This window comes from Macrotis lagotis, chromosome 4, assembly GCF_037893015.1.
Source record: "Macrotis lagotis isolate mMagLag1 chromosome 4, bilby.v1.9.chrom.fasta, whole genome shotgun sequence".
NCBI classification, from domain to species: domain Eukaryota; kingdom Metazoa; phylum Chordata; class Mammalia; order Peramelemorphia; family Peramelidae; genus Macrotis; species Macrotis lagotis.
Window position 1 is genome coordinate 5129752 of NC_133661.1, and position 26500 is coordinate 5156251.

The window sequence follows — 26500 nt, forward strand, 5'->3', positions numbered from 1 at the left end:
AGAACAAAAGCATCCTTGTCCTTGCCTGGCCCAGGCAGAAGGCAGCAGGCGGCTTCTGAGGGCCTCCGTTTGCAGATGAACTGCTTTTACTGGCTTCTCAGAGACATGACATTTGTTCAGAAGATTACCCAGGTTGTAATGTGTGGCATAATTGCACTGTGTGGATGTCCCAGAAGTGAAAACCTAATTGCCTGACAGGACTATAACTTTGTGGTGTGCTCTCACCTTGTTAGGTCCTTTTCTGATGCAGTTCAAATGAAGTCTGGCCGCAGGTGTGCCTAATTTACCTCGCAACAGAACGTGCTGGCTTTAATTGTACAGTGGCTGTTAGGAAAAATTGGTGGGTGGAATATCAAGTGACTCTGTGTGAGCTGCTGGCAGATGGGCGGCGGTGGCGGCCAGAGCTCTGGGAGCTCCGAGCAGAGGCAGGGGAGGTCAGCCCAGAAGCCCATGCTGTCCCCAAATAGGGAAACCTCAGGACATGGGCCCAGGCTTCATTAAACCAGTGCCAATCACCTCCCGGATAGCATCATTATCCATCTAAAATCATACAACCACTCAGGACCCAGCCACCAATAACACTGGTAAACCCCCTCCTCTCCACCATCACTTCTCCAGTCCTTTGGGTAACTTCTTAATTTCTCATTATTATGAAGGGGTGATGACACGAGGTTGCCTAGCTTGGTAGGGTGGGGTTTTAATGTGGAACAAAATACACTGCGTGGGCAAGAGAGAATGTATTTTGGGGAGAAAATTGGGGAAATATCTGTCCTACTTTTGTCCAAGGTCAAAAAAAAAAACAAACAGCTGGCCTCAGCTTCTTCCTCTCCCTCACTATGCAGCTCCCAGAAGCTCTGGTGCCAATGCAGCTTCCTAGAGTACTGTAGGACAGAAAAGAGCTCCCAGAAACACCCATGTTCTGGCTTCACTACTGATGGTGCCAAAGGAGTTGGCAAAATTGGATGCCCATTCTCTGGCCCTAAACCCTATTGCTGTCTTTGCTCTCAGAAAAATTATGCTAAGAGTGAAGGAACATGGATAGTTTCCTTCCAATCCCCAGAATTCCTCAACACCCCTTTTAAAATATAGGTTTACATTCCATGGAAATCACTCACTCCCTCTTTCAACAAAAATTCCCATATGTTTCATAAAGAGTTGTACATATTGCAACTATAAAGTCTAAACCTCTTAAAATCCATATTAAAAGTGTGTTTACTTAAGTAATAATGACCTCTGGGTTGGACATTTCCTGGCAGTTAATGGCCAGCTGTGGTGAGAACCCTCCTTTCCATCACCAGATCCAAGCTACCCAATTTATTAAGCTGCCAGGAAATTCCCCCCCCCCCATTGGAAGTGCTTAGAATTTGGCAAGACCAATGGTAAAGAGGCCTTGCTTCATCAGAAGCTATCTCTCCATGATGTCAGCTTCCATCCTGTGTGTGAAGTGCTAGGGCATCATGGAAATGGGCCCATTGTCATCTGCGCCATCCCTATGGCCACCCTGACTCAGAGCACTTTCCTGAGCTTGGGTCAGGGTCTCTTAGCCCAAGAACAGACCAATAGAAAGGAAAGCATCCCTGGGATTCACTGCTGCCTAAATAGTGGGACTTTTAAAATGTCTAACAACCACCTCTCTTGATTAATCACCTTAACGGACTCCACTTTTGTATCTTTATAGATTCTTTCTCAAGTTTTTCCTCAAGTGCAATCAGAACTGTTTGAAGAATGCTGGCAATCCACGGGATATGCGGAGATTCCAGGTACACATTTGAAAAACCATCAGGACTGGTCCAACCAGATGGGTTCATACAATGTTGATTAGCCAATTTGGGAAATTTGCTGTGAAAACAATCTTTCAATGGGAAACAAAGTGGCATATCATAGAATGGGGCTTGCCTTGGAGTCAGAGACCCTGCATTCCAATTCCACTCACCCCCTACTACCTAGAGGACCCCAGGAAAATGGATTAATATTTCTGGGTCATTGTTTCCTCAGGTGTAAAGGAGAGGACTGGCCTTTAGAATCATTCCTTCCAGCTTTGAATCTGGGTCCTTCTCATCCTTAGGGCTTGGGAAACTAATCTTATTTGTTCCTCCTATTTTGTGGTTTTTCATAGCCAGAGAATTTGTCCTCTAGTGACCAGTTTCCTAGGAGCCTCAGACGATAGCCCTGGTCTGCTGCTAGGCCAGAGTTGGGCTTTTTCTACCTCACTAGGACTTTCCAATACTGGTCAAGAGCCCAAGTCACTGCTCTGCCACAGCATGTCACCGATATGCTCGATGTTTGATAATACTGAAGTAAACAAACTACTTCAGCACATTAATCTGTTAACTTGAGGGACCCAGATTCATTGACCTGGACCCTAATGGCCCAGCTTATGCTGGTCATCCCCTTTGAAATCATCTTTCAGGTACAGTGGGATGCCATTGCTTGACTTTTTTCTTGAGCCTGTGCTGTTTAGAACTCCTTGGGTTAGGAGTTTAAAGAGATAGAGGGCAGCTAGGTGGTGCAGTGGATAAAGCAGGGGCCCTGGAGTCAGGAGGACCTGAGTTCAAATATAGATTCAGACACCTAATTACCTAGCTGTGTGGCCTTGGCAAGTCACTTAATCCCATTGCCTTTCCAAAAACCAAAAAAAAAAAAAAAAAAAAAAACCAAGAGAGGCAGGAGTTTAAAGAGTTAGTCCCTGGAAAGTCCCTGAAATGCTCATACAATTCACATTTAGGTCTGGTAAATTCAATAGATAGATTTAAAATCACTTTGACTTTTTAAAATTTTTTTAAAAAAGATTTCCTAGTTAAAAAAAAAACTAAACTAAAAGTCATTTTCCCTCTAGAATATATTTGATCGCCTCAAATATCACATGTGTTTGGCCAGTCAGAACTTTACTTGGGATCTAGGTAGCATAGGATATCATTGAATAAGCATTAGCACCCCTACTGTGTGTTAGATGGCATAATACTTTTTCAACAGCTGTCCTTGTCAGGAGTTGGAATCTTGAGTGAGGTGAGGACTTTTTTAATCAGTTGTACCAGAAAGTAGGGGTGTCAATTCCACACAATTAATCAATCTACAATTATTAGAGACCTATTATGTGGTGGACATTATTACTTAAAGGTTCCATGCTATTTTCCTAAGGGAAGTCGAAATTCCCATCTCTGCTCTGGACTAATTTCTGAGCACTTTCCCCCACTCCTGCCTTTTAAACTGGATGCCCTTTTCATCCTGTCCAGCCTCAATGGCTCTGGTTGACCTGGTTCCCACTTTGACCCCGAGAGATCTAATTTTGGGAAAGGATTGTCTTGATCTCTTTATGTAGACAGATATTATTCCCTTCCATTTTTCAGTTAGGCTACTTGGGGAATAATTTTAGGATGGCAAGTTTTGTAGAAATACGACAACTTCTTTTGCTATTTTAAGATTATTATTATATTAGGATATGTGGAGACACAATTTCTCCATAAGCCTTCTTCATGACTCAATAGACAGTGAAGCCTGATTGAGATGGTGACTCAAAACCACAGGATGGTTGGTTCAGGTTCTCCACTCAGGGATCCAAATTTGGTCATGATGAACATGGCCTTATTATTAAGGCATTTCCATTTTTTTTCTGAGAAATTCTACTTCCAGGTTAAGCTTTATGGCAAAAAGATGTGACCTCAATTTTCACGCACAATCACAACCCACCTAGAAGGGGTCCATTAGCCAGTCATCAACAGTCAAGCTCTGTAGCTTGGAGACAAATGTGTATTGCAAACAGTTCAGTCCAGTTTCCATTTTTCATGCATCTTGGCTTCTCCCAGCATTGGCAATATCGATCCATTGGAACAGAGCAGAAGGTCAAACCTGGAATGAGTAGATGTGTCCTCTTTGTCTTACTGATGACTGAGTGAAGCATCAGTCACAAGTGATCTTGGGCCTCGCAGTGGGACCGACCCCAGAGTCACTCAAAGGACTTCCTGCGGTCTCTTGAGCTAATCTCCTTGCCTCTCAGAAGGTTTAACTGGACTTAACAGGATGTCAGATCTTCCACAATATTTTCAACTGGTTTCCCCATCTCAGCACCTTTCTGAAGGTGCACTGCAAGAATGAGCCAATACTGAGAAAGAAAACATAGCATGCCTCCTCTCTTTCTGCTGACCTTCAGTATTTTCCCTTGGTGACTGACCTAGATAGAGGGATGACAGAATAAAGACAGTTGTCTTTTGAAAATTTTTTATCTTCTTTCTTTTTCCGTCTCTTTAGCATGCCATGGTCTTGGAGACTAAAACAGGGTGAACCCTCTCCATAAAGTTAGAACAGCTTGGTTTTCTGTGTTGCTGCCCTGACTAATTGCACAGAGTTGGTTAAAAGTAACAGTTCAGTAAAGTGGACAATGATCAGGGCCCAAGAGTCTTGAGTAAAAGATTCAAGGAGGGCAGCAAAAGCCATGTTTGAGGGCCTCAGTTCAGATGTAGTGGCTTGGTAGCACAGTAGATAGACAATGGGCTTAAGACTCAGAAGGTCCTGAGTCAAATCTTCCCCCAGACAATTAGTAGTGGTATGATTCTGGGCAAGTCACTTAATGTCTGTCTGCCTTGGTAGAATGGGGATCTACCTTCCAAGGTTGTTGAGGGGATCAATGAGTTTAAATGTTGTGAAGTGCTTTGCAAATCATAAAATTCTATAAAACAAGACCAAACCCTTTCATAACTCACCTGACTCTTCCACCCACCCTGTCTCCTCACAAGGGCTCTTTGTCCCCCTTTGGTAAAGGGCTAGGGTGGGCTGGAGTGAGCCCAACGAAGCTCTCCATCTGGGCTCCTGGGGCCTGTGGAGCATTGACCCATTTGACCTTGGCCAAGCCCTGGAGAAGGGTCAGCCAGAACCCTACCTCATCTGGGCCAGACAATGCCAGAAAGGTGCGGAGAAGACCAACCTCCATCCAGAAAGTCCAAACAAAGAGAGCTCCTCCAAAATGTCGAAGGTGCAGACTATTTCAGATGCTTCTCTTCCAAAAGGAGGCAGTACTCTTTGTCAGTAAAGACCCTAATCTTTTAGTGGTGTCCTCATCATGATGCCACTTCTTAGTCTTCAAGTGAACTCATTAATGAATTCAGTTTAAAATTTATTCTGTGGCTCTGTCCTGAGATATGAGAACAGCTTTCATTTCTGATACCGTATTCTGCTGGGCATTTGGGGTTTGTCAGCACCCAGAAGAGAGCTCATTTCTAATCTGGAATGGTCTGCTTTTTCTACTGCCTCAGCCACAATCTGCTTCAGGGGCTGAGAGCTGGTTGGGTTGATAGCAACCAAAGCTTGGCCCAACATCAAGGACTCACCTGGCCTAGTCTGGGGAGAAGACTCAAAACTCCTTCATTTCAGGGACTAGAAGCCAATCTGGACTTGCACCAAAGCGACCATGCTGTGACATTTCCATTAAACTTGGACTTCTCTTTGCCATTCCAATGACATCGGTACTTTGGAGCCATCGCCGTTTTTAAAAACGATGAAAAGCATGGTCATTCCCTGTCTGTTGGCGAGTGTCACTTCCAATCTCTGAGTTGCTGTCTCAGTCAGCAAGCTTGTCCCCTTTGCCTGGGATGCTGTTCTAGTGTCTACTGAGAAGCAGCTGGAAGCTAAAGGGCCTATCCATCATCTCTCCTTTGGCCGGGCTCTGAACCTGGACACAAGAATAGGAGCCTTTCACTCAAAAATAATGGAGGAAATTCCATGGACATGCCATCCAGATGAACTTGAAGAGGGATACTTCGCAGGGACTGAAAACACTTTCACTATTCATCTTCAACTGTCTTTTCAGATGCAAAAAAGTTCATTATCAGACATTAAATGTAATTGTGAAATTGACCCAGAGATCATTTACTGAGAGAATGTAGAGAGTGGGGGCTCTGATTTATTCAGCAGTTGCTGGTGGTAGGGCATCCTCACAGCCTTCATTTGAAGGCAGTCTCAAGTGAACAAATTTTAATTAGATAAACTATCTAATCAATATATCAACAGATCAAAACAGCAGCTTTTAAAATGAGTGGCTAGAGGGGTGTTTCTGAAGCTAATGGCTAGAAGAATATTTCCCTGAATTGAATTCACTTGTTAGCATAATAGGAGATTAAGCTCTCATTAGTGAAGCAGGTTTTGAAGAGAAACAATTGTGAGTTAAAAAAAAATCCTGACTATTAGCCCCAAACCAATGAATGGTGGGTGGGCATCAATGGAAAACTTCCAAGCACAGTCAGGTGATTTCCTTTTCCTCCCTAAAGTTGGATTAGAAAACCAAAACCCAGATCTCATAAATGCTGTGTGGTGGTGGTTGTTTTTAACTCCATGTTACAACTGGTTTTCTCTTGGCAGGTTGTTGTATCAACTACAGTCAACGTGGATGGCCACGTTCTGGCTGTGTCCGACAACATGTTTGTGCACAACAACTCCAAACATGGAAGGCGGGCCCGCCGCCTTGACCCGTCAGAAGGTACGGCCCCTTCTTATCTGGAAAATGGTAGGCACACATTTACATGTCTTTTTTTTTTATTTGCAATGCTTTTTTTTTTTTGCATCATCCTTTATGTTGATACACTCAACAATTATTTTCACATGGTTTTTCCCTCCTCCCATTGATCCAGCTAGCCATTAAAAAGCATCCCTGGCCTTGACAAGTAGAAGACAGTTTTGTATTTGCTTCTTACATTCTCTTATTCCTTTCTTTTAATGCCTCAAGTTTTGCACTCAGCCCATTTTTAAAAACACTTTTCCATTCTCCCTCTTTCCTTCTGTTTGTTTAAAAGCTTCATTTTGCTTCTAGCTTTTCTTGCTCTTTTAATTTATTTGATTTTATTTCGGCTTGTCATAATCCTTGCTCCAGAGATAGATTCAGGTTGTGTCTGCCACATGACAGCCCACTGCTAAGAGTCCATCATGGGCTCAGTATTCTGACCTTAGTCACCCTGCCACAGAAGAACGTGCTAGGGTTTAGGGATAAGAAAAAGCACATAAAATGTTTGTCTTCCCACAACAATTCAACAACAATTGACTTCTTGTCTGGAGAGTTAAGAGAGAACCATTTTTGAGCAGAGGGATGGAGAAGTAGGTCCCTAGACACCCACTTACAAATCTGAGAGACTTTGACACGTGGCCATGGGCACCCTCAGCCTCCAATCCATAGTCACACACTCATGGGCTCAATACTTTGCAAATATCAGGAGACACAGAGGAACATGGAAAGGTCACTGGAGAAAGGAGAAGCCCCTCTAGACCCACGTGGACCATGATTCTCCTTAATATAAGATCTCTTTGATTGTAAATGAGCTCCTCTTTGAGGGATCTTGAGGAGCAGATGGGTGAAGTCTTCTTTAAGAAATGTGATTTCTGTAGAGTGAGTTGGCACCCTATCCACAGCAGGTTAGGGAATTCTCCCCCATTCCACCACCCATGAACCATTAGAAGACAAAAACCAAGTAGATTTAAGAGCATATATTTGGAGGGTTGACTAATAAGGGATCTACCCCCAAAAGTGAATGGAGCCAGTAGTGGTGATCAGACATCGAGAATAGAGTATAGTTTATGCATCTGCTGTGGTCCACCAAAATAAACTAATTTGTTTTTCTGCGTTAATGACTAAGGTATCAGAGAACCAAACTACAGTAATTAGAGGTCGCCCCAGCACCCCAGTCATTAGGGCCTCTGACGTATTGTTTGTCTCTTTCCGAGCTGCTCAAGGTAGGGGTGTGTTTTGCTTAGCAACCATCACTAATGAGGTTCACAATTAGGAAGGTTGAATCCTCTTCCCTTAGTCCTCTCTCTCCCCAGAGAGAGGACGAGCAACATTCTAGGTTCAAGGAAGCATTCTCAGCCCTGTGGTGGTAGGTTTTCGTCTGGGTCCAAATTCAGCCTCTTCTAATGAGCCATTATGATCTTTGCCAAGTACAAGTATTTATTTTTATAAATCTGTGTTAAAAAAAGGCAATTTGACTGTAAGGAGCAAATATCACATTTAGAAGAAGAAAGGCCCCTTGTGCGGACCCCTGAGACCTCAGCCCACCAATCAAAAGATACTTTGTCAAAGAAGCCAGCCCATGGTTTTGTTTGTTTGCTTAAGTGTGGGTGACATAATCACCAAAATGCTTTCAATATCTTTCACTCAAAATTGATCACACTGGGCCATTGTCTTGGAGCCCTCCTTGGCTGCTTGAGCCAATGGTCACCCTGAAACAGATGCGCCCAGTTTGGGTCCCCCACTCTCTCCCCAGAGCATCTTTCAGGAGCAAGGGAAATGGCGTTTGTCCCAAGTCCAGATGAATTTTCCCCAGATTAGGACCTGGGGCTCTTGACCTCCAACTGGGGAAGAGATTTTGTGTCTGGGAGTGTCTGCCACTTCTGGAGGGAGGTGATGACTTAAAAGGAGAGTTCATTGGGAGGGATGGGCACAGGGTTGCTCCACATTCCCTGCCCGGTTGAACCATATCTTAGGGAGGGATGGTATGCTTTGAATTAGCAATACATCCTTTAAAGAGAGAGTCTCTACTCCAAACCACAGCTATTTGCCTGTGTGCAGCCTCTTCGAGCTAACACCTCATTATCCAATCATCTAATATTCACCAGCAGCATACACACACACACACACACACACACACACACACACACACACACACACACACACTCAGATCGTTTCCAAGTAAACTAATTCCCCCCGCTGCTGCTGTGGAAGGCTGCCATACAATCCTTTGAGCTCACAAAAGGCAAGGCAGATTATTTACAGTAGTCGAAGACGAGTGAGGGAAAACGATTGTTCTCCTTTCCAGCCCAGCATCTAGAACGAATGTTTCAGTTTTTCTCGTCCCTCTCTCCTCAGCGCCTGCCCCCCTCCCCATAAATGAGTCCAGCTCTGTTTAAACCTTAAGCAAGCCCTCACCCAGCCCCAGGCCGGGGCCCAAGACTGATTTACATGCCAAGTGCCTGTAATGCTGTTAGGGTTTATGCAATAACGACAACTGAATCCAGGCTGCGGGGTTTGAGGGAGTTAAAGCGAACAGATGGCCCTAGGAGAGGTAAAAGGTATAATCCTATCAGCTGGAGTATCAGCCAGCCATCTGGACAGCCTAAGTACAATTACGAGACATTTTAGCCAGTCGAACAAAGGAGTCTTCATGAGGCAAGATTAGGCCTGTTGGAGTGCCTCAATATTGTGAGTCCAGAGAAAGGTGACAAATGCTGGCAACGGGCTCCCGGGTGCTGGCTGATTAATGACCACTGGGAGGGGCCTGGAGCATGGGGACCGATGGACAAGCCGGAGATGCCGGGAGGGACCCGGCCCCGGAGGCATCCTGGCCAAGTGGCACTCTCAGAAAGTTCCCTCAGACAAAGCCAGTGGGCTCTTGGCAGGATCCGGGCTGGCTTTCACCTGCCTCGCCGAGCCCAGAGTGGTCAAGAAGCGGGCACGGCACCCACCCACCAGAATGAACAAGTCCATTCTGGGAAAGCAGGGGTGGCCAGGGGACTCTGACTTAACAAAGCAAATAAGGATGAGGCTGGACCTGGGGGTTCCAAAGTGGAGACACCAGGGCCCAATCCCTTCTTTAGGGTGGGAGCCTCAGAAAAGGTGATGCTGCCTCCTGGAGCTGGAGAGAGAAATCCCACAGCATGGGAGTGTGTGTCTGCACATGTGTGTTTGTGGGTGAGGGATGTAGGTGTATATGCGAGGGTGTGTAGATGAGGGATGGAGGTGTGCATGTGTGGGATGGGCAAGTTATTGTGTTGAATGGATGGATAGAAGTGTTAGTGTGTCAATGAAGGAGATCTGTAGTAGGTTCTGGGGGGTGTTGTGTATGTGTTATGTGGCAGTACATGATGTTAGCATGTTAATATGTATAGGAGGGATGTATGCATGTGTCAATGTGTCTATGAAGGACACAAGTATATATGGTAGTAGCTTCTGGGAGGGTATGTTGTGTATGTGTTATGTGGTAGTGTGTGTCTGTGAGGGATGCATGCATGGGTGGTAATGTGTGTATGCATGGAATGTATGCGTGTGTTAGTGTGTATATGAGGTATGTGTGTATTAGGGTGTTTATGGTAGTAGGTTACATGGAGGACATATTGTGTTTGTTAGTATGTGTATAGGAGGGAGGTATTATGTGGTTGTGTGTATTTGAGGGATTATATGTATGTGTTCGTGTGTATATATGAGGGATGGGTGTGTGTACGTGAGGGTTGTGGGTGTGATAAAGTGTGGATATGAGGGATGTTATGTGTTAATGTGTGTTAGTGTGTGTATGGGAGAAATGGATGTTTATGTTAGTTTCTGTGCAGGGCATGTGTGTTTGATGGAGGTCTATGTGTATGTCAGTGTGGCTCTGAGGGATGAGTGTGTGTATGTGTGTGGTATGTGTAGGGGAGGGATGTATTTGTGAAATTAGTGTGTGTGTGTATAAGGGGTGTATGTGTGTGCATGTGGTAGTGTGTGTATCTGAAGCATTTGTGGGTATGTTAGTGTGTATCTGTGTATAGCAGGAGTTTATGTGGGAATGGGAGTATATATGTATGGGAGGAATATTTGTGTGTGTGTGTGTATTAGTATGTATGTGAGGGATGGAAGTATGTGTGTGTGGTAGTAGGTGTGTGTGTGTGTGTGTGTGTGTGTGTGTGTGTGTGTGTGTGTGTGTGTGATGTATGTGTGTGCATGTGGTTGGGTCTGCCCCCACCAGGGGCCTCCATCTCCTTCCCAGGGCATCTCCCTCGCTCTGCTGCCATCTTCCTCCTTGGCTGTGCCCAGTCAGTCTCTCTCATCTGCTTGAGCGTGGCGGGCACGTATGTCATTAGATCCCTAACGCCGGCTGTGTAATTCATTTCGCCATGGTTTCCATTGAACACATGTTCCCCCTCGATATGTGCATTGAAATATATGCAAATAGAGGCAGAAGGAAGATGGCTATCATCCCTCCAGCGAGGCAAAGCCAGCCCAGGCTCAGCCCGGCCCTAAACCCAGCCCCATTCCCGACCCCAGCTCAAGGCTGAGGCCCAGGCCAGCCCCAGCCCCAGCCCCGCCCCGCCTGGCCTGGCCTCCCTCTGCCCAGAGCTGTCCGCCACCTTGCCACCCATTCCCAGCCGCCATGACGCTCACTGGGCCGCAGCTGCCAAAGAGCAGCCTCTCGTGCGCGTTCTCGGGCCTCGATTTTTTTCCCTTTTCTCACCTCCAAAGTAAATTTGTTTACTGTAATTTTTTTGGTGAATTATTTGCCATAATTGGCTGTGCTGATGAAGGTCACTCCCTCGGAGGAGCCTTGTCAGTCTTTAGAGAGCTGATCCTTTTCAAATGCTCTCCACGCAATTAAGAAAAGCAAATGTCACTCGGAAGCCTCAGAAATGAAAATTTGTATGAACTTATTAGCATGAAGTCAACAGCGCTAGTTAAGGGCAGGTTCCCAGTGTGTGCTCTGGGCCTCTGGTGCGGAGGGAGATGCGCCGGGAATGAGCAAATATAACCTCGGCTGGTCCGACATTAGTGCAAACAAAGAGAGGTGGCTTGTCTGGAGTGTTCCAAACAACAATAGCTAATGGTGATTAGTGAGACTTGGGCTGAGAGGAGAGGGCCGGGAAGGATGGGCCTGCCCACAGGCTGACTCCTGACTCCAGGCTGCCTGGAGAGCCATCGCCCGCTGGCCCAGAGTCCTCTGGGGGCCCTGGAGGAGCTGCCGTCTCCCTCCACACCTAGTAACTCATTGGAAAACTCATCTTCATGGAGCCTGTGGGTGGGGGTCTGGGGGCCCGGTGCTGGCACAGTCTCCAAAGCTCAAGCTTGTGGCTTCTGGTGGACAGCATCCATTAGGGAAGAAGGTTGTTAGGAGAGATGGAGCAGAGCCCAGGGGTGCCACTGAGGGCTAGACTGGCTTCCCTACTGCCCTCCTTCAGCCGTCTCCTTGTCCCATCGCTCCCTGGGAGAGTGCCCTTGCCCAGACCGAGGAGCTGTCACGAAGGAGAGCACTCTGTGATGTCATCCATGTTATTGTGATGTCACACAGGCCCAATCTGAGCTCTCTGATGGGAGATCCTTTAGACCTTGGAATTGTAGGATAAAATCATGCCCTGTCCACATCCAGGCTCAACTGTTTCCACATTCAGAGATCCTCCCAAAGACACTTATTCCCTTAATGTCCTTAGTCCAATCCTTCTTCTGATATTAAAGGCACTATGTCAACGCAAAAGTTGAGCAGCAGTTAGAACTGTCTCCAAGACAATCCATAACCCAGCCCTGTCAAACCAACCCCTGCAGGTGAGAATTAGAGAAGTGGAATTTCTTGGTAATAGGGAAAGTGTCTATCTTAGGATCTGCTCCTTTGCATGAAAGTCAGCCTACAAAAGACCATCAAAGCTGGTAAAAAAGGTCTGTCAACACCATGTAAAAGAAGGGCTGATCAAAGGCGAGAACAAAGCTGCCCCTCTTGGAGAAGGCCCAGCCTGCCACAGTTTACTCCCAGGATGCCGGGAGCCCCCAGTGCCCGGCCCTGTCGAGGCTGCCGATGCTGCTGCTGCTACTGCATCTGCTGCTGCTGCTGCTGCCGAGGAGGAGGAGGCCCCGGCTGCCCTGGCTGCCTCCCTCTCTTCCCAGCAGCCCCATTGTAATAACTCATGCAAATGTGAAGACTCTAGAGACAAAGGCAGGTCAAGGCAATGGCTCAGGGATTCATGTCGACAAACAATATTAGATGTTAAAATGTGTACCTTTGACAAAAGTACTAATATAGTGCTTTTGATTTTTTCCTGATGAAAAGTGAAAAGTAGTAATTATGGACTGACAGAGGAAAATGAAGTTTTGAACCGAAAGGCAAAGTTCGCGGATGAAAAAACCCAACCCAATTAGCTGCTTATGAGGAATCGAAATTCTGAGCATTTGCTCCTCCGTCTCCCTCAACAACCTTCTGATTGACTCTGCTTAGATCTGTACAGCAAAGCAGATAAATCGACATGCCACATGCACACCCCGATGCTTAATCATTTGTAATAGTCATATTTACCCTGACATAGAATTTGCTCTATCAAGCCATTCCCCGCCCTCCGCACCTCGCTCACTCATATTCTCTAGCTTGGCCTTTGCTTTATAAAACATTTACTAGTTTGCTTTAAATACATCCCTGCACTGATATATGATTGCCCTTTGTCTGCCTCTTGGAGAAGCCACGCACCTTTTCTTTTTTTTCTCCGACTGTGCTTTGCATGACTTGTCATTGGTAGAGAGAAGTGATCTGGGGGGTGTGGCAAGGGGACTAAGGTCTTGGTTTTCTGTCTTGTACAAGCAGCTACTCCGTGTATAAAGGCTATCAGCCCTAGTGAAGGCTGGACCACCGGCGGGGCCACGGTCATCATCATCGGGGACAACTTCTTTGATGGCCTCCAAGTCGTCTTCGGAACCATGTTGGTGTGGAGCGAGGTGAGTCTGCCGCCAGGAGCCTCCTGGGGCTTTCTGGCAAACCACCTTTGGATCTCAGAATTCCCACGCAGTTGGTCCGAGCTGGGTCCTGGGAAAGGCCCTGAAGGCCCGGTGAGGCCCTCTGGTGGAAGGCCTGCCGACAGGGGAGGACCCTCAGACAATTGAACAATTAGTGTGGAAATTACCAGGAGCAGGCTCACCCCGACATATGGAGGCAATTTTCCTCTGGATGATGCCCTGTGGCCTTTCCTGTAAACTAAAACCCAGGATCATTTGCAGATATTTTTCTTAAAAAACATGGGCGAGCCCCGAGCTGCTCTGTGACAGCAAGGAGGCAGAATTAGAAAATGATGGTCCAATTTGGGGTCATTTGGGTAATTATATCCAACTGGTAAGTGTCAGTTCCCTCATTGCCATAGGGATTGAACGTCTGTTTCCTGTATGATTTTTGTAGCTGATAACGCCCCACGCCATCCGAGTGCAGACCCCTCCCCGGCACATCCCTGGAGTGGTGGAGGTCACCCTGTCCTACAAATCCAAACAGTTCTGTAAAGGCGCTCCAGGCCGCTTTGTCTACACTGGTGAGTGGGCTGATGCTGCATCTTCTTCTTTTGTGGCCTTTCTCGTGAGACCTGTAAAAGATGTTGTAAAAAACTTTGGAGTCTGGGTTGTTTTTGTAGAGACGAGCTTGTAAGATGTATTCTGTGTCTGTGGGGAAATAAGAAAAAAAAGTCTTGAAGTTTGCCTTCCTTCATAGGAGTGTCTACGATTCTGGTTTTCAATCTGAGGAGCTGGGGTCTAGGGGCAGCAACATTGGACTGGGAGGGAAGAGACTTTAGAATCTTGTCTCTGTCTTACATAGGATATCTGCATGACCTTGGGCAAGTCATTTCCTTATCTAAAAATGAGGAGATTGAATTCTTATCTTTTCTGTACCTGTGGCCTCCTTTGATAAACCCATGGGTAGCCCCTTCAAAATATTTTTTAAATAATTGAGAATAATTCAGTAGAAGGTTAGTGAAAATAAATAAAGTTCTGAGTTTTCCCCTTCTACATTCATGAACTCTCCAAATGCATACCCAGACCCTTCAGGGGACCACACTCTCTAAGTTAAGATCATTCCTCATTCTGACATTTCATGTTCTGAGTTCTAAGGTCATTTCAAGGCTGATACTCAACTGGGTCCCTTATCACTAAGATCCTTAGGCCCTTCCCTTTGAATTCTGACATTCTGGGTACCCAAGGTCTCCTGCTCTGACATTCTTTATCCTAACACCTGCCATTCTGGATTGGGTACTCTTAAGAGCTATCCACCTATTAAATTCTAATTCATGTACTCAAGGTCTTTCCATTCCTGACTTTACACAATATGTTTTAGTCACAAAAATGAGTTTGCTTGAAGGTCCTTTGCAGTTCTGTCCGCCAGTGTTCTATATTCTAGATTCTAGTCCTCTCTGTTTGAATAACTCTTGAATAACAGTAATGGCATTTAACTATTCCATGGACATTCTGTGCTCTGCCCTGCCACTCACTGTTCTACATTCCAATAGCCTTTTCTGTTTTAACAATCTGTTTTCTTAGATCCCTCTGGTTCTGACATTCGGTGTCCCTAGGATGCCTCTAACTTTGACATTTTCCATTCTTTGGTCTTTTCCCCTCTAACAATAAATGTGTTAGTAAGGTCTTCCCCAGATCTGACACTTTCTGTTCTCAGGTTCTATGTTTCAAGGACTTTCTCAGCTCTGATAGTCTCTATTTCAAGGGACCCGTCAGGCCTGACTATCAACATTCCATCTTGGAAATTTGGTGTCCTGACATTCTATGTTTGGAGGGCCTTCCCAGCTCTGAAATTCCATTGTGATCTAAGCCAAGGTTTCTCCAACTTTTTCTTCTGGGTGTTATGGTTCCCCTTGGCAATTTAATGAAGTTTGTGAACCTCCTCTCAGAATCATATTTGAAATGCATAAAAGAAAATACTTAGACTGATGAAGGAGATCAATTCTATTCAAATAGTTATCAAGATACTAAAAAAAATCGAATTTGGAGTATCGTTCATGGATCCCCTGAAATCTCTCCACACACCCTCCAGGGGTCCAGAACTAGTTTTCTGAGATTCTTGGACTGTTTGACACTGGCTGTTATAAACTTCATGCTTTGGATTGCGTGGTGATGAAGGGGATATGAGGCATTAGAATAAAAAAAAAAAACTTGTTTTTTCTTGCAAGTTTGATTCTGTTCTTAACCATACCCAGAAATTAAGTTATACCTCAGAAAGGAATTTCCTTGTTCATAGCCCCCCCCCCCCATACTTATAATATCAGTCCAAACTGGCTTCCCATTAGTAGTCACTTGACATCGCCATCACCTAAGCAATGGCTAACATCATCTTGGTTAAGTTCAAATTGCTGCTAGGCCCTTCTTGCCAAATGGATGATATAAAAAGGATATAAAAAAAATCTGGTCTGAACCAGGAGCTAGGAAAGCTGGGTGCAGAAAATTCACTCCCTGAGTGACTTTGAGTGGGTCCCCTTCCCTCCCAGGGTCTCCACTTCCTCCTCTTTTGCAAAATGAGTTGGGCTAGATGCTGTTGGAAGTCATTTAACTTGCACATTCTGTGATTCTCTTTGGCATAATTAAAAATCAAACTCTATACTGGGCTCTTGAATTTGGAAAGGGTTGAAGATATTTGGACTTTAACTATTCTCTTCTGAGTCCCCCATTGTGGTGACTATGTGAAAAAATGCTGGCTGGCTTGATTAGGATTCAGAGAAGGATGGGACCTTGGTCTTGAGAAGCTTCTGTTCTGAGGGAACCCCAAGCACCAGAACCAAAGCACATTCTTCTTGGAAGCCAGGTCCCCAGGAAGCAACATCTCTTTCTTGGAGGTCGACCTAGGAAAGGAACTTTCCTCCCAAAGTCTTATCTCCCCTATGCCCAGGGAAGCATGAGATCAGTGCTTGCAACCTGTGGGTAGGCTATGAGCAGACAGGGTCCCAACCATATAGCAAGAACATAGTTTAGGGCCTCCCTTCTGCCTCCAGTCACCTCTTTACCAGGTTTTCTATGGGGTCAAAGGGATTTGTGGCTTTAAGCCTAAATGGAACCTTAGGATGGAGTCCTCTAGCCCTCCAACGTATTCACTTTTAGAACAGGAGGAAACTGAGCTTCTGAGCATGGCTAGAAGACCAAGTTCTACTATAAGGATGTGACTGGGCCAGTGTCTGAAATCAGTCTCACTCCAAAGTACTCTGAGCCAGGGCCCTCGGTTGAGGGTAAGTGGCAGGGAAGCAGACACAGAGAATTCTGCCCCCCCCCAAACAATCCTCTGGACCAAGGTGAATCCCTCAGGGCAATAACACAGATTATCTGCCCCCCCCCAGGGCTCAGTGAAGAAGGGCAAGAATTAGAGTTGCTGCTGAAATACATACATACATATCTATATCTATATCTATATCTATATCTATATCTATATCTATATCTATATCTATATCTATATCTATATCTATATCTATATCTATATCTATATCTATATCTATATCTATATCTATATCTATATCTATATCTATATCTATATCTATATCTATATCCATATCTATATCTATATCTATATCTATATCTATGTCTATATCTATATGTGTGTGTGTGTGTGTGTGTGTGTGTGTGTATATATTTGTTGTTGTTGAGTGGATTTTCCAAAGATTACATTGTTTTTATAAGTGATAAGGAAGTTTTTCTTTTAAAAAATCAGTTCATAGGAATTAATCTGATGCACTAAATTTTTATTTAGCACATGTAATATCCAGGATTCATAGATATTCTCTAGACTGACCATATCATTTTGCAGATGAGGAAACTGAGGCCCAGAGAAAGGGTCTGGCTCTTGCAATGTCACTCACCCAGGTGGTGAATAGGGGAACTGGCAGTTGAACCCAACTCTAAGTCTCTAAGCAAGTCTATCTGGTCAAAGGGAAGACTTTGATCTAATTTGAAATTCATTTCTCTCCTTCTCTAAGCTGCTTTTTGGAGCTGTGAGCATCTCAGAATCTTAGAGTATCTTGGAGAACATCTCTTTCTGTACAGATTTAGAAAGAGGCTCTGTGAATTTGAACGACCTGCCCAAGTCACCACAGACAAGCAGTTGCTATGGAAATCTATGAACTTAAACTTTGCTCTGAGAAAAGACTTTCTCATTATTTTATTTTTAAACTTATAAGATGTCACGATGCCTCTGAAAGAATGAGGAAAAGAAGCCCCCCCCCCCCCACTTCAGTGTGTTAGTGCCCTGTTTGTTGCTGAATGAATGGTCTGTCTAGAATCCCCATGTTTGGGTGGAGAGAGGGTCTGATTGAGGCAAAGAATCCCCAAACCTGAAAACTGGAATGGACCTTAGCAGCTTCTGACTCAATCCCTACATGGAAGGAATCCCTTTTGTCACATTTCTGAAAAGGGTCAAACCTCTGCTTCAGGTCTTCCAAAGATAGGAAAAAGCCATCCTGTCTTGGGCGGTCTCTTCTGATATAGGACCACATTTAAGCAAAGCATCATATATACTGTATCATACTATAGAAGGGCAACTAGGTGGCACAATGGATAGTGTGCCAGGTCCAGATTCAGGAAGACTTCATCATCCTGAGTTTAAATATGACCTCAGTCACTTCCTATGTGACTTATCCTGGGCAAGTCACTTCAACCTCTTTGCCTCAGTTTCTTCAATTGTAAATAAGCTAAAACAGGAAATGGCAAACCACTCCAGTATCTCTGCCAAAAAACAACTTTAAAAGGGGTCAAGAAGAGTTCTATGTGACTGATAGTGAATCAACAGCAACTGTATAAACAGACAGAGAGGCACCTCGCTTTGCCCAATAATGTTTGCTTAGAAGTAGCATGTGAATACATTCTTTTAAATAAAATGATTTTTCAGTAAAATAGAGGAACTCACTATTTAAATGATATCTTCACTGAACCTTTGGCCATATTAGGATTTCAGAGAAGGAAAGCATTCCTCAGTGATTATGTTTGATGCTATTGATGCCTTTTTTCTTGGGGGGAAAAGGGACCAGAAGTTATTCACTGGATTACCTGACCCAGTTTCAACTGGCTACTTGAATACTAGGTCCAGAGAGGTGCTGGCACTGTTTTCTAGAAGCAAGAAATATTTTTATTGTAAGTGAAGATTTGAGAGGGGAAAATGCTATAAATCCCACATCTAAAATGTGACCTGAATCTCTTGGTAGTTAACAAGTCCAACTCCAATCCAAGGCACTCTGTGCCTGAATGTGGCTATTCTCCCACTCCCCCCACCCCTACATCTTGCTTGAGCAGGATTCAGGGGGGCATAAAGCTGGATCATTGGCTACCTCCATGCAGGTGACAGGCAATGCCACCAATCCAAATGGCAAACATTCTTGGCACATCCCTTGGATCTGCCTTCTCTAAACCTTCCCAGGTCTCTCTCTCTGCTTTGTTCCTGCCTCCAAATGACTCAGAAATGCAATCATTTCTTGTTGGTTTTTTTGTCATATTCCAGAAGACTGCCAAATAGTAATGAAGAATAATAAAAATAAATTCACTCCAGGCCAAAAAAACCCAAAGCAAAGCAGAACAAAAAAACCAACCATAAAGAATGGCTAGTCAATTAGCATAAGTCTCCTTTCCAAGAAGACTGAAAAGGGAAAAATCCAGGTTGATCGTCTCTGTGAGTCTCCTTGGCATGTCTGGTCTAGGCTGGTGGTCTCTAGGCAGCAGACCAGCTCCCAGCTTTTATAGGATCATTGGATGATCATGCAACAAGGGACATTTGAGGCCACATTCAAACTTCTTACTTTATAGGGGAGGAAACAGAGGCTTAAGCAGGAAAATGACTTGTTTAGAGTCACCAAATCTGACTAACTTCTTCACTGGCCAACGCATCCCCTCCCCCGCCCAACATCCAGTTCATCTCTCCCTCTAGCTTTGTGGCAGGACAGAGCCTCATACAGTGTTAGCACTTCATACATTCTCATTGATTGACTGATAGGACATCCACTGGGATAAGACCTCCATCCTCATTCTTCTCTGAATCTCCTCTTTAATGATAATCAGGATTTTTCTTCTTAGCTTTAGGTTTTTAGCTGACTTTTAATATCCCGTTGTGAACACAGGCTCGTAGGTTTCAAACTAAGAATGATCTTGGAGACTAATCTGGTCCAACTCCTCCAGTTTACCCCAGGGCAAAAAAGAGGAGAGTATTTTCAAGATCACACAGGTCATTTATGTTAGAAGCAGGACTAGAACTCAAGTCCTCTGGCTTGTGATTTAGAACCCTGGACTACATCCACCTTCTATGTGTCCAACTAGTAATACAATCTAAACCTGAATGTGTAGCATTGTACCCAACGAAAAAGTGCTGTGGATAAAGGGTGTCATTCTTTCTCTCTTTTAAGAATTCCTCAGCCCTGAAAAATGCAGATCTTTGGCAGAACTCTCCCCAGCCAAGCAGTTGGCTAGTGAGAGGCTAATTTATTGCCTTCCCCTCCCCCTCTTCAAGCCAAGTAGTTGGAGGGGAATATCCATTTCAAACACAGTGTGTAAGGGATCCTCTGGGAGGCTGTGCACAAGGAGAGAGGAAAGGAAAGGGAGGGTCATAACCTGTCTGACCTGGAAACTTCTGTCTGATTTGCATTGCTCCGAAATTGATGGGGACAATGAGATAATCATTGGAAATTACACTCGCCACTGAAAACTGAGCCTCGCGTCACTGTACTTCACAATATGGAAATGATGGTCTCTCCCGTGGGGAGGTTGGAATCCCAAGGGCATCTGTTTCCCATCAGTACCCCACCATGCTCGGAGTCTGGCTTGGACCTCTCACATTTAACCTTCTCAGCATGGGGTGGACCATAGGGCCACAAAGCTGAAGGGTAATGAAACCACCGTGGCATACCCTGTCTCTGGCCCAGGTAGAGTGGAGAACATGAGCCATAAACAGTCTGTTTACAAGGATATGAAAAGTTCCAGATTTCCCCTGAAACAGATCCTATTAGTCAAGCTAGAGCAAAAGTCCTGTGCCTGGGCACTGCCCGCCATGCTGGGGGAAGGCCACTCCCATCCATCCATGCCTCTTTGCCCATTGCTTTCAAACTGTTCAAAAGCTAGCTGCAATTACCTTGGGAGATAGTGGCAGTTCAGTTGATTAGCGTGGTGAATTAAAGGAATGAGTCACCAATGACATGTCCAGCTCTTCCTCACCAGTCCTTGGTATTCCCAGTGTACCTCACCCCTGTTGTAAGAAGGTCAGAAATTAGAGAGAGAGAGAGAGAGAGAGAGAGAGAGAGAGAGAGAGAGAGAGAGAGACAGAGACAGAGACAGAGACACAGAGAGAGAGACAGAGAGAGAGAGACAGAGAGAGAGACAGAGAGACAGAGAGACAGAGAGAGAGAGAACCATTCTCAAGCAGCTCACACTTAGGAACAGAATTAACAATCATGCTGTATGCAATTGCCAGTTAATAGTAAGTTGCCTTCTAGATGGTAAAATGTGAAATAAACTGGTGGGACCCTAGAATTAAATTAATGTGATATTGGCTCTATTGAGAAGTGAATATAGTGCAATTAGTTAAGTGACATCTATGCTGGTTCCAGTATGGGGTGTAAAGTGCGATCCTTTGGAGCTTCTTTGGATCCAACATTGCACTAGTGAAAACACCCCAAGATGTTGAATACAATAAAAGAGATTTTTTTTAAATTGAAATATATAAGCAGTATAGTGTGATTTGATTAAGACAAATTAGAATTTGGATGCTTCTAATTGGAATCCTTTTGGAAGGACTCAAACTCCTTCTGTAGACCTGTTTTGAAATGTACCAAGGGGCCTTGGTGCTACTCTGATGTTGGAATGGCCATTGTGCATAAATCCTTCCTAGGGAAAAAAAGTCCAGTGCCAGGAGATAAGAGTGGCTTTACTAGAAGCCCAGCTCCCCAGCCTGTTCTGAAGCTCACTCATTTAGAGTTTTTAAGATTGACCTTTTTCACCTCAATGTTTGGTTGACCCACCCTCATTTTAGAGATGTCTTTTGCTCAATTAAAGAAATTATTCCCAATTATTTGGAGTCAGCATGTCTTTTGCCACAGTCCAAACCCAGTCGCTAAACACGATATTGGCAGTCAATAGTAAACATGTCCAGAGAAGACACTGGAAAAGTTTGAAAGCTGAAGGCTGAGGGCCATTGCCAGATCTGCTGTGCACTTTCTAGATCCTGACACAAAAACGATTATTTCCGCACAAAGACTTGCATTCAATTGAGGCAGGCTCAAGAAACCGTTACTCCCCCAGTAATCACTCACAGTTTGTGTGCTTTCTGATGGAGTATTTATGTAGGGGGGAGGGGAGTTAGATTGTATTTTAACAACCCTGGCAGGGCGTCCAGGGGGAAAAAGAGAGAGTACCTTCTGCCATTCACCATGTCGTCTAACGTCCCCCAGTTTAGCTGTTTTCTCTCTTGTGTCTGACCACTGATGTGGGCAAGTTTTCACCATTTAACCCCTACTTCACATCACTCTGTTCAAGGGCCTCATGTTCCTAGAGCATTTGAAAGCCCTTTTGTGTACCATCAAAGGGCCTCCATCGCAGGGGCTGGGACCCTGCTTAGAGTCAATAGCTCCTCTCCATCACAGCCAACACAAACTAGCTGTCTCATAGGTCAGTGCTCTTTAAACAAATGACTTGTATCCACAGAGCAAATGATTCTTAATTGCCTACCACAAATCATACTATTTTTACTATGCTAAACCCAAGGCTCATTCAGCCTTCCTTCTATGGAGACCCTCTGATTATTTCAGTTATCCGTTCTCTCTGTCTCAGGGGGACAATGTAAAAAGTGAATGTTTGGTCTTGCCAGTGAAGTCCGTGCTTTGGGGTTCAGCCTTCGCCATTAGATGTGGAGCCATGTTGTTGTTGGTCAGACTGCCCACTGTTGCCATCCTGCAGTGCTAGGGAGAATGCATTGGGAGTCAGTTCCATGGGCCTTACTATAGAGAGAAAAGCCTCTTAAACTCTTTAATGAGTCATTTAGCACACTGGATGTCTTTCTGCATGATCCACATCTTAAAGTCTTAAAGTTAGGTCATCCATTTGGGCAAAATAAAATAAAGACCTGGGATAATTATTCCAGTTCAGCTACTCATCAAGTCTGTGACCTTGGGTAAAGTAGTTTTGCTTTTCTGGTCTCAGTTTCCCATCTGGAAAATAAGGGCATTGGACTATATGGTCTTTAAGGACCTTTCTAGCTGTGAACTCCATGATCCTTTGATAATGATGATACCACTCTTCCATGATTTCTTCTGGGATCATAGAGATATTGCTTAGGATTCTAGAATGCCCTCCTCATACCCCTGTCTTGATTGACCTAGATACATTTTCTCCTCTCCCCGCATGACCCCCACTCTTCTTCATAACCATCAACTTGAGCATATTAGCATCTCTGGAGTCACAAATGAAAAGAAGACCCTTCACTTCCCAGTCTGCCTGTCTTTCTCTATCTATCCCTATTACAAGGCAGCACCATGAATGAAAAAGTCCAATTAATTCATCTTCTTTATTGGCTTTATTAGGTTTGGGGCAGGGAAGATTCCAGTTGCCCTCTTTTCCAAAGGGTGGCCATTTCAGGTTTAACCTGGGGGTGGGTCCTTGTCGTCCCCTTTCTTTCCTGTCTCAGAGGAGGCCCTCGGAATGAGACATACCATTTGTGCTGTTGCCCAAGTAGACGATTTGTCCTAATCAGTGACACCCATTTACTAGAATTGCTTAAAATGAACTATACCTCATACCGAAATCGCACATTTAGAGTGCGCCATACATCATCTGAAAATTGAGGGCCAGTAAACTTTTCTGTTCCTCCGGCGGGATCATAGACATGCATCAAAATGTTAAAAAATGATTGGTGAGCGAGAACTGTCACCCATTTATCAAGGAAAAGGGACATTATTTGCTAATTTCCCAACCAGGCTGGTGACAGGGTGCTTCGTCTTTAGACCCATGGTGACCAGCACGGCCTTTTTGTTATTAGTACAAGTCAAGCGCTTTTTGGCTGTTGCTAACAAGACACATTTGTCTATCATCACAGTGGGCTTGATTTTTTTTCCTAGTGGCTGGGACCAAAGTCCGCTCCTAGCATCCTGATTGGCTGCTCTGCTGCTGGCTCTGGTGACACCAGCAGAATAGCCAGTCTGATAAATCACAAAGTTTTCACGTCAAGGTGAAGCTATCGACTGGGCCTCACCAAACCTGACAAAATGGAGTGGCGACCAGGCAGCCATTTGTCTTCCCAAAAGGACAAAGGGGTCATCTGGATTTCACTTAATAATTGCTGAAATTTTTAAAGTTGGAAACAGATCTAGCTTTCTTCCTATTAAATGAATGAGTGGGGGATGGGGAGGAGAGAGACAGAGACAGAGACAATGATAAAAGCAGAGACAGAGAGAAAGACACAAGAAGGGAAGGAATGGATGAAGAGAGGAGAGGGGAGAAGAGAGAGAAGAGGATAAAGAGTGGAAATTACTTATTTTTTTCTCCAATTTATTTTATTGCCAGAGTTGGGTGATGGAGAGAAGATAATCAGTTTGTTCTATTTTGAAGTCTAAAAGCATAGATTTTTATGCTCCATTTCTGATTGTTGCAGTTCTTCCTGACTCCATACTCTGCCTTCCTCACATACCCTTTCCACTGGGTTTGGTTTCAAAACTTGTCCTTATCTTTTGACTATCCCTGTAAACTTGAGTATCGTTTAACGTTCCTGACTTTTGGTTTGTACAATGAAAGGACTGGACTAGAATCGGGAGCTTTTCACCTGTCTTGTGTGTCCTGGAGCCCTTTGGCATTCTGGATCCCTACTCAGAAACAGGGTTGTAAATGCAAACAATAGAATACATAGGAGTCCAACATGACAACAAAGGAGCCCTATGTTATTGAAATCAAGTTATCATTTTTTCCATCCAAGTTCACGAACCTCTGGACTAGCTAATATCTAATGCTCCTCCAGTCTCCAAATCCACTTCTCTGTGTGGTGTGGGCTATCAAGAAAGCAGACTAAAACAAAAGGAAGAGTTTGAGCTTTAGGCAAGTCATCTAACTTCCATTAGACTCAGTCTCCTCATTTTAAGGATCAGGGGATTGAATCAAATGATCTTTGTGGTCCCTTCTAGTCCTAAATTTCTGATCATAAGATCTTTTAAGTTTGCCCAGTTTGGGCAAGGGTTCAACGGTGAAAGTCAAGAGAGAGATAGAACCATAACTATCTTGAGGCAGCTTCAACCAAAGTGTGTAGTTTCCCTTTTCTCTTTCAGATGTGTCCAGAGAAAGAGATTTAGAACCAAAAGGATCCTTATAAAAATGGCCCATAGTCATAGGAAACTGGCAACTCCCATGGTCAAGGTGGGGTGATTTTCTTTGTTTGGGTTTAGAATTGATAGTTTTTGATAGCATCATTGATAGTGATAATTTGCAGGCAATAGCCTACCCAATCTATCCTCCCTGGATTTGTAGAAAAATGTTTAGTAGGCTCAGGTGAAGACATTGGGAGCTGACCACATACTCAGTGGTGCTGACCTTGGTTAGTATAATGGCAGTGATCTAGTTTGAGATTTCTTTGTGTTTTCATTTGAAGTGATTATCTGAAAATGGGGAAAGGAATGTTTGCCTTGTCTTTATACCTTGCTCCAGGTTGCAGCTTGGTACCTAAAGATTGTAACCCAAGAAATAGACATTTTTAAAAAAACGCAAACAAGGGGCGGCTAGGTGGCGTAGTGGATAAAGCACTGGCCTTGGAGTCAGGAGTACCTGAGTTCAAATCTGGTCTCAGACACTTAATAATTACCTAGCTGTTTGGCCTTGGGCAAGCCACTTAACCCCATTTGCCTTGCAAAAAACCCCCTAAAAATAAAAAAAAATAAAAAACCCAAACAAAATCAACTGAATTATTTAAGTCATACAGAAAAGTAACAGTTAGGAATTTGGTTTCTGTGAAATGCTTTTTTTCCCCCTTTTTCTGAAATATCTTTATAAAAACTGAAAGCAATTAGACTGTGATGTGGGCTGTTTTCTACATTTAAATATAAAGGTTTTAAAATGCTGTTAATGAGCACATGGAATAACTTCATTTCACCAGGGGCTTCGGTATGTGAAGTTATTGTACATTCATTGTACAGGAGAACCCTCATTAGAGCATGTGGTAAATTTTAAATGCAGAAACTCCCATTGAGACAATAGACCACTGCAAATCTGAAGAAGCTTGGGAGGGTTTTGTAAATAATTTGTCAATGGCAGTTTCTTAAAGAATAATGCTAAAATGGACATTTTGCCTGTTCTTCCCAAAGTCTTCATTGTCTTCTCAATCCTCTTCCATTGCTGTCCTCTTCCAAGACTACCATACATGTGAAAGTTCTTTCTTTTTGAAATGAGACCTGTAACATCTCTTCCTGGCCTCTTTTTCTGCCCTCCACAAAAAATAGTCATTGAGAACCCTGGGACCTCTAAATGCATACTAGAGAGATTTGTGGTACCATCATCACAGATTCCCAGTTTGTCCTGTCTTGTTGCTTATTTCATTTCTCTAAGAGGAATCTGTAGAGTTTGAGCCGAGATAACTATTTTTTGGTTGTGTTGCAAATGGTTCTTAGGGAGGAAGTATGGGGTGAATAATGTTCCTTTTGAAGTCCTCAGAACTTCCTTCTAACTCAGGGATTCCCCAACTCTGGTTAGATTGTCTATGGTACTCTCCTTTGTTTCAGTCCTCTGCCCCTCCATCTCTTCATCTATAAAAATGGAACCTTTGGATTGGCCATTTTTATAAGGAGCCTTTTGGTTCTAAATCCCAAGAGTCATTGAACCAAGGAACCATTTTGAATTTTAAGTTAGGAATAATTTACCATTAACCTTGGTGGCTATTTTAAAAGACTGTATTTTCAGCCTTATCTTCAAAGTGCTTAACTGTCGCCCTCACAATTGTGGGCTGCACCAAATATGCTTCACTGTTGCTTGCTCCTCGATGCAGATAGTCTTAGGAACAGAGCAGGATAGGTCAGATAACACAGCTTCCATCAGATGAATGAATTT

The 26500-nt window shown here is 44.1% G+C and overlaps 1 protein-coding gene across 7 annotated transcripts in view; it reads left to right on the plus strand.

The window, feature by feature from the left end:
* Positions 1 to 26500, plus strand: part of EBF3 (EBF transcription factor 3) — a 148220-nt gene that overhangs the window by 97359 nt on the left and 24361 nt on the right. For 3 of the 7 annotated variants that reach the window (XM_074232154.1, XM_074232155.1, XM_074232159.1), the window contains exons 7-10: positions 1679 to 1760; positions 6349 to 6493; positions 13284 to 13414; positions 13869 to 13995. In XM_074232154.1, coding sequence (XP_074088255.1) covers positions 1679 to 1760; positions 6349 to 6493; positions 13284 to 13414; positions 13869 to 13995 — 485 coding nt within the window. Of the gene's footprint in view, positions 1 to 1678; positions 1761 to 6348; positions 6494 to 13280; positions 13415 to 13868; positions 13996 to 26500 lie in introns of all 7 variants that reach the window. The other 4 variants (XM_074232156.1, XM_074232160.1, XM_074232161.1 and 1 more) reach the window with 2 other exon arrangements.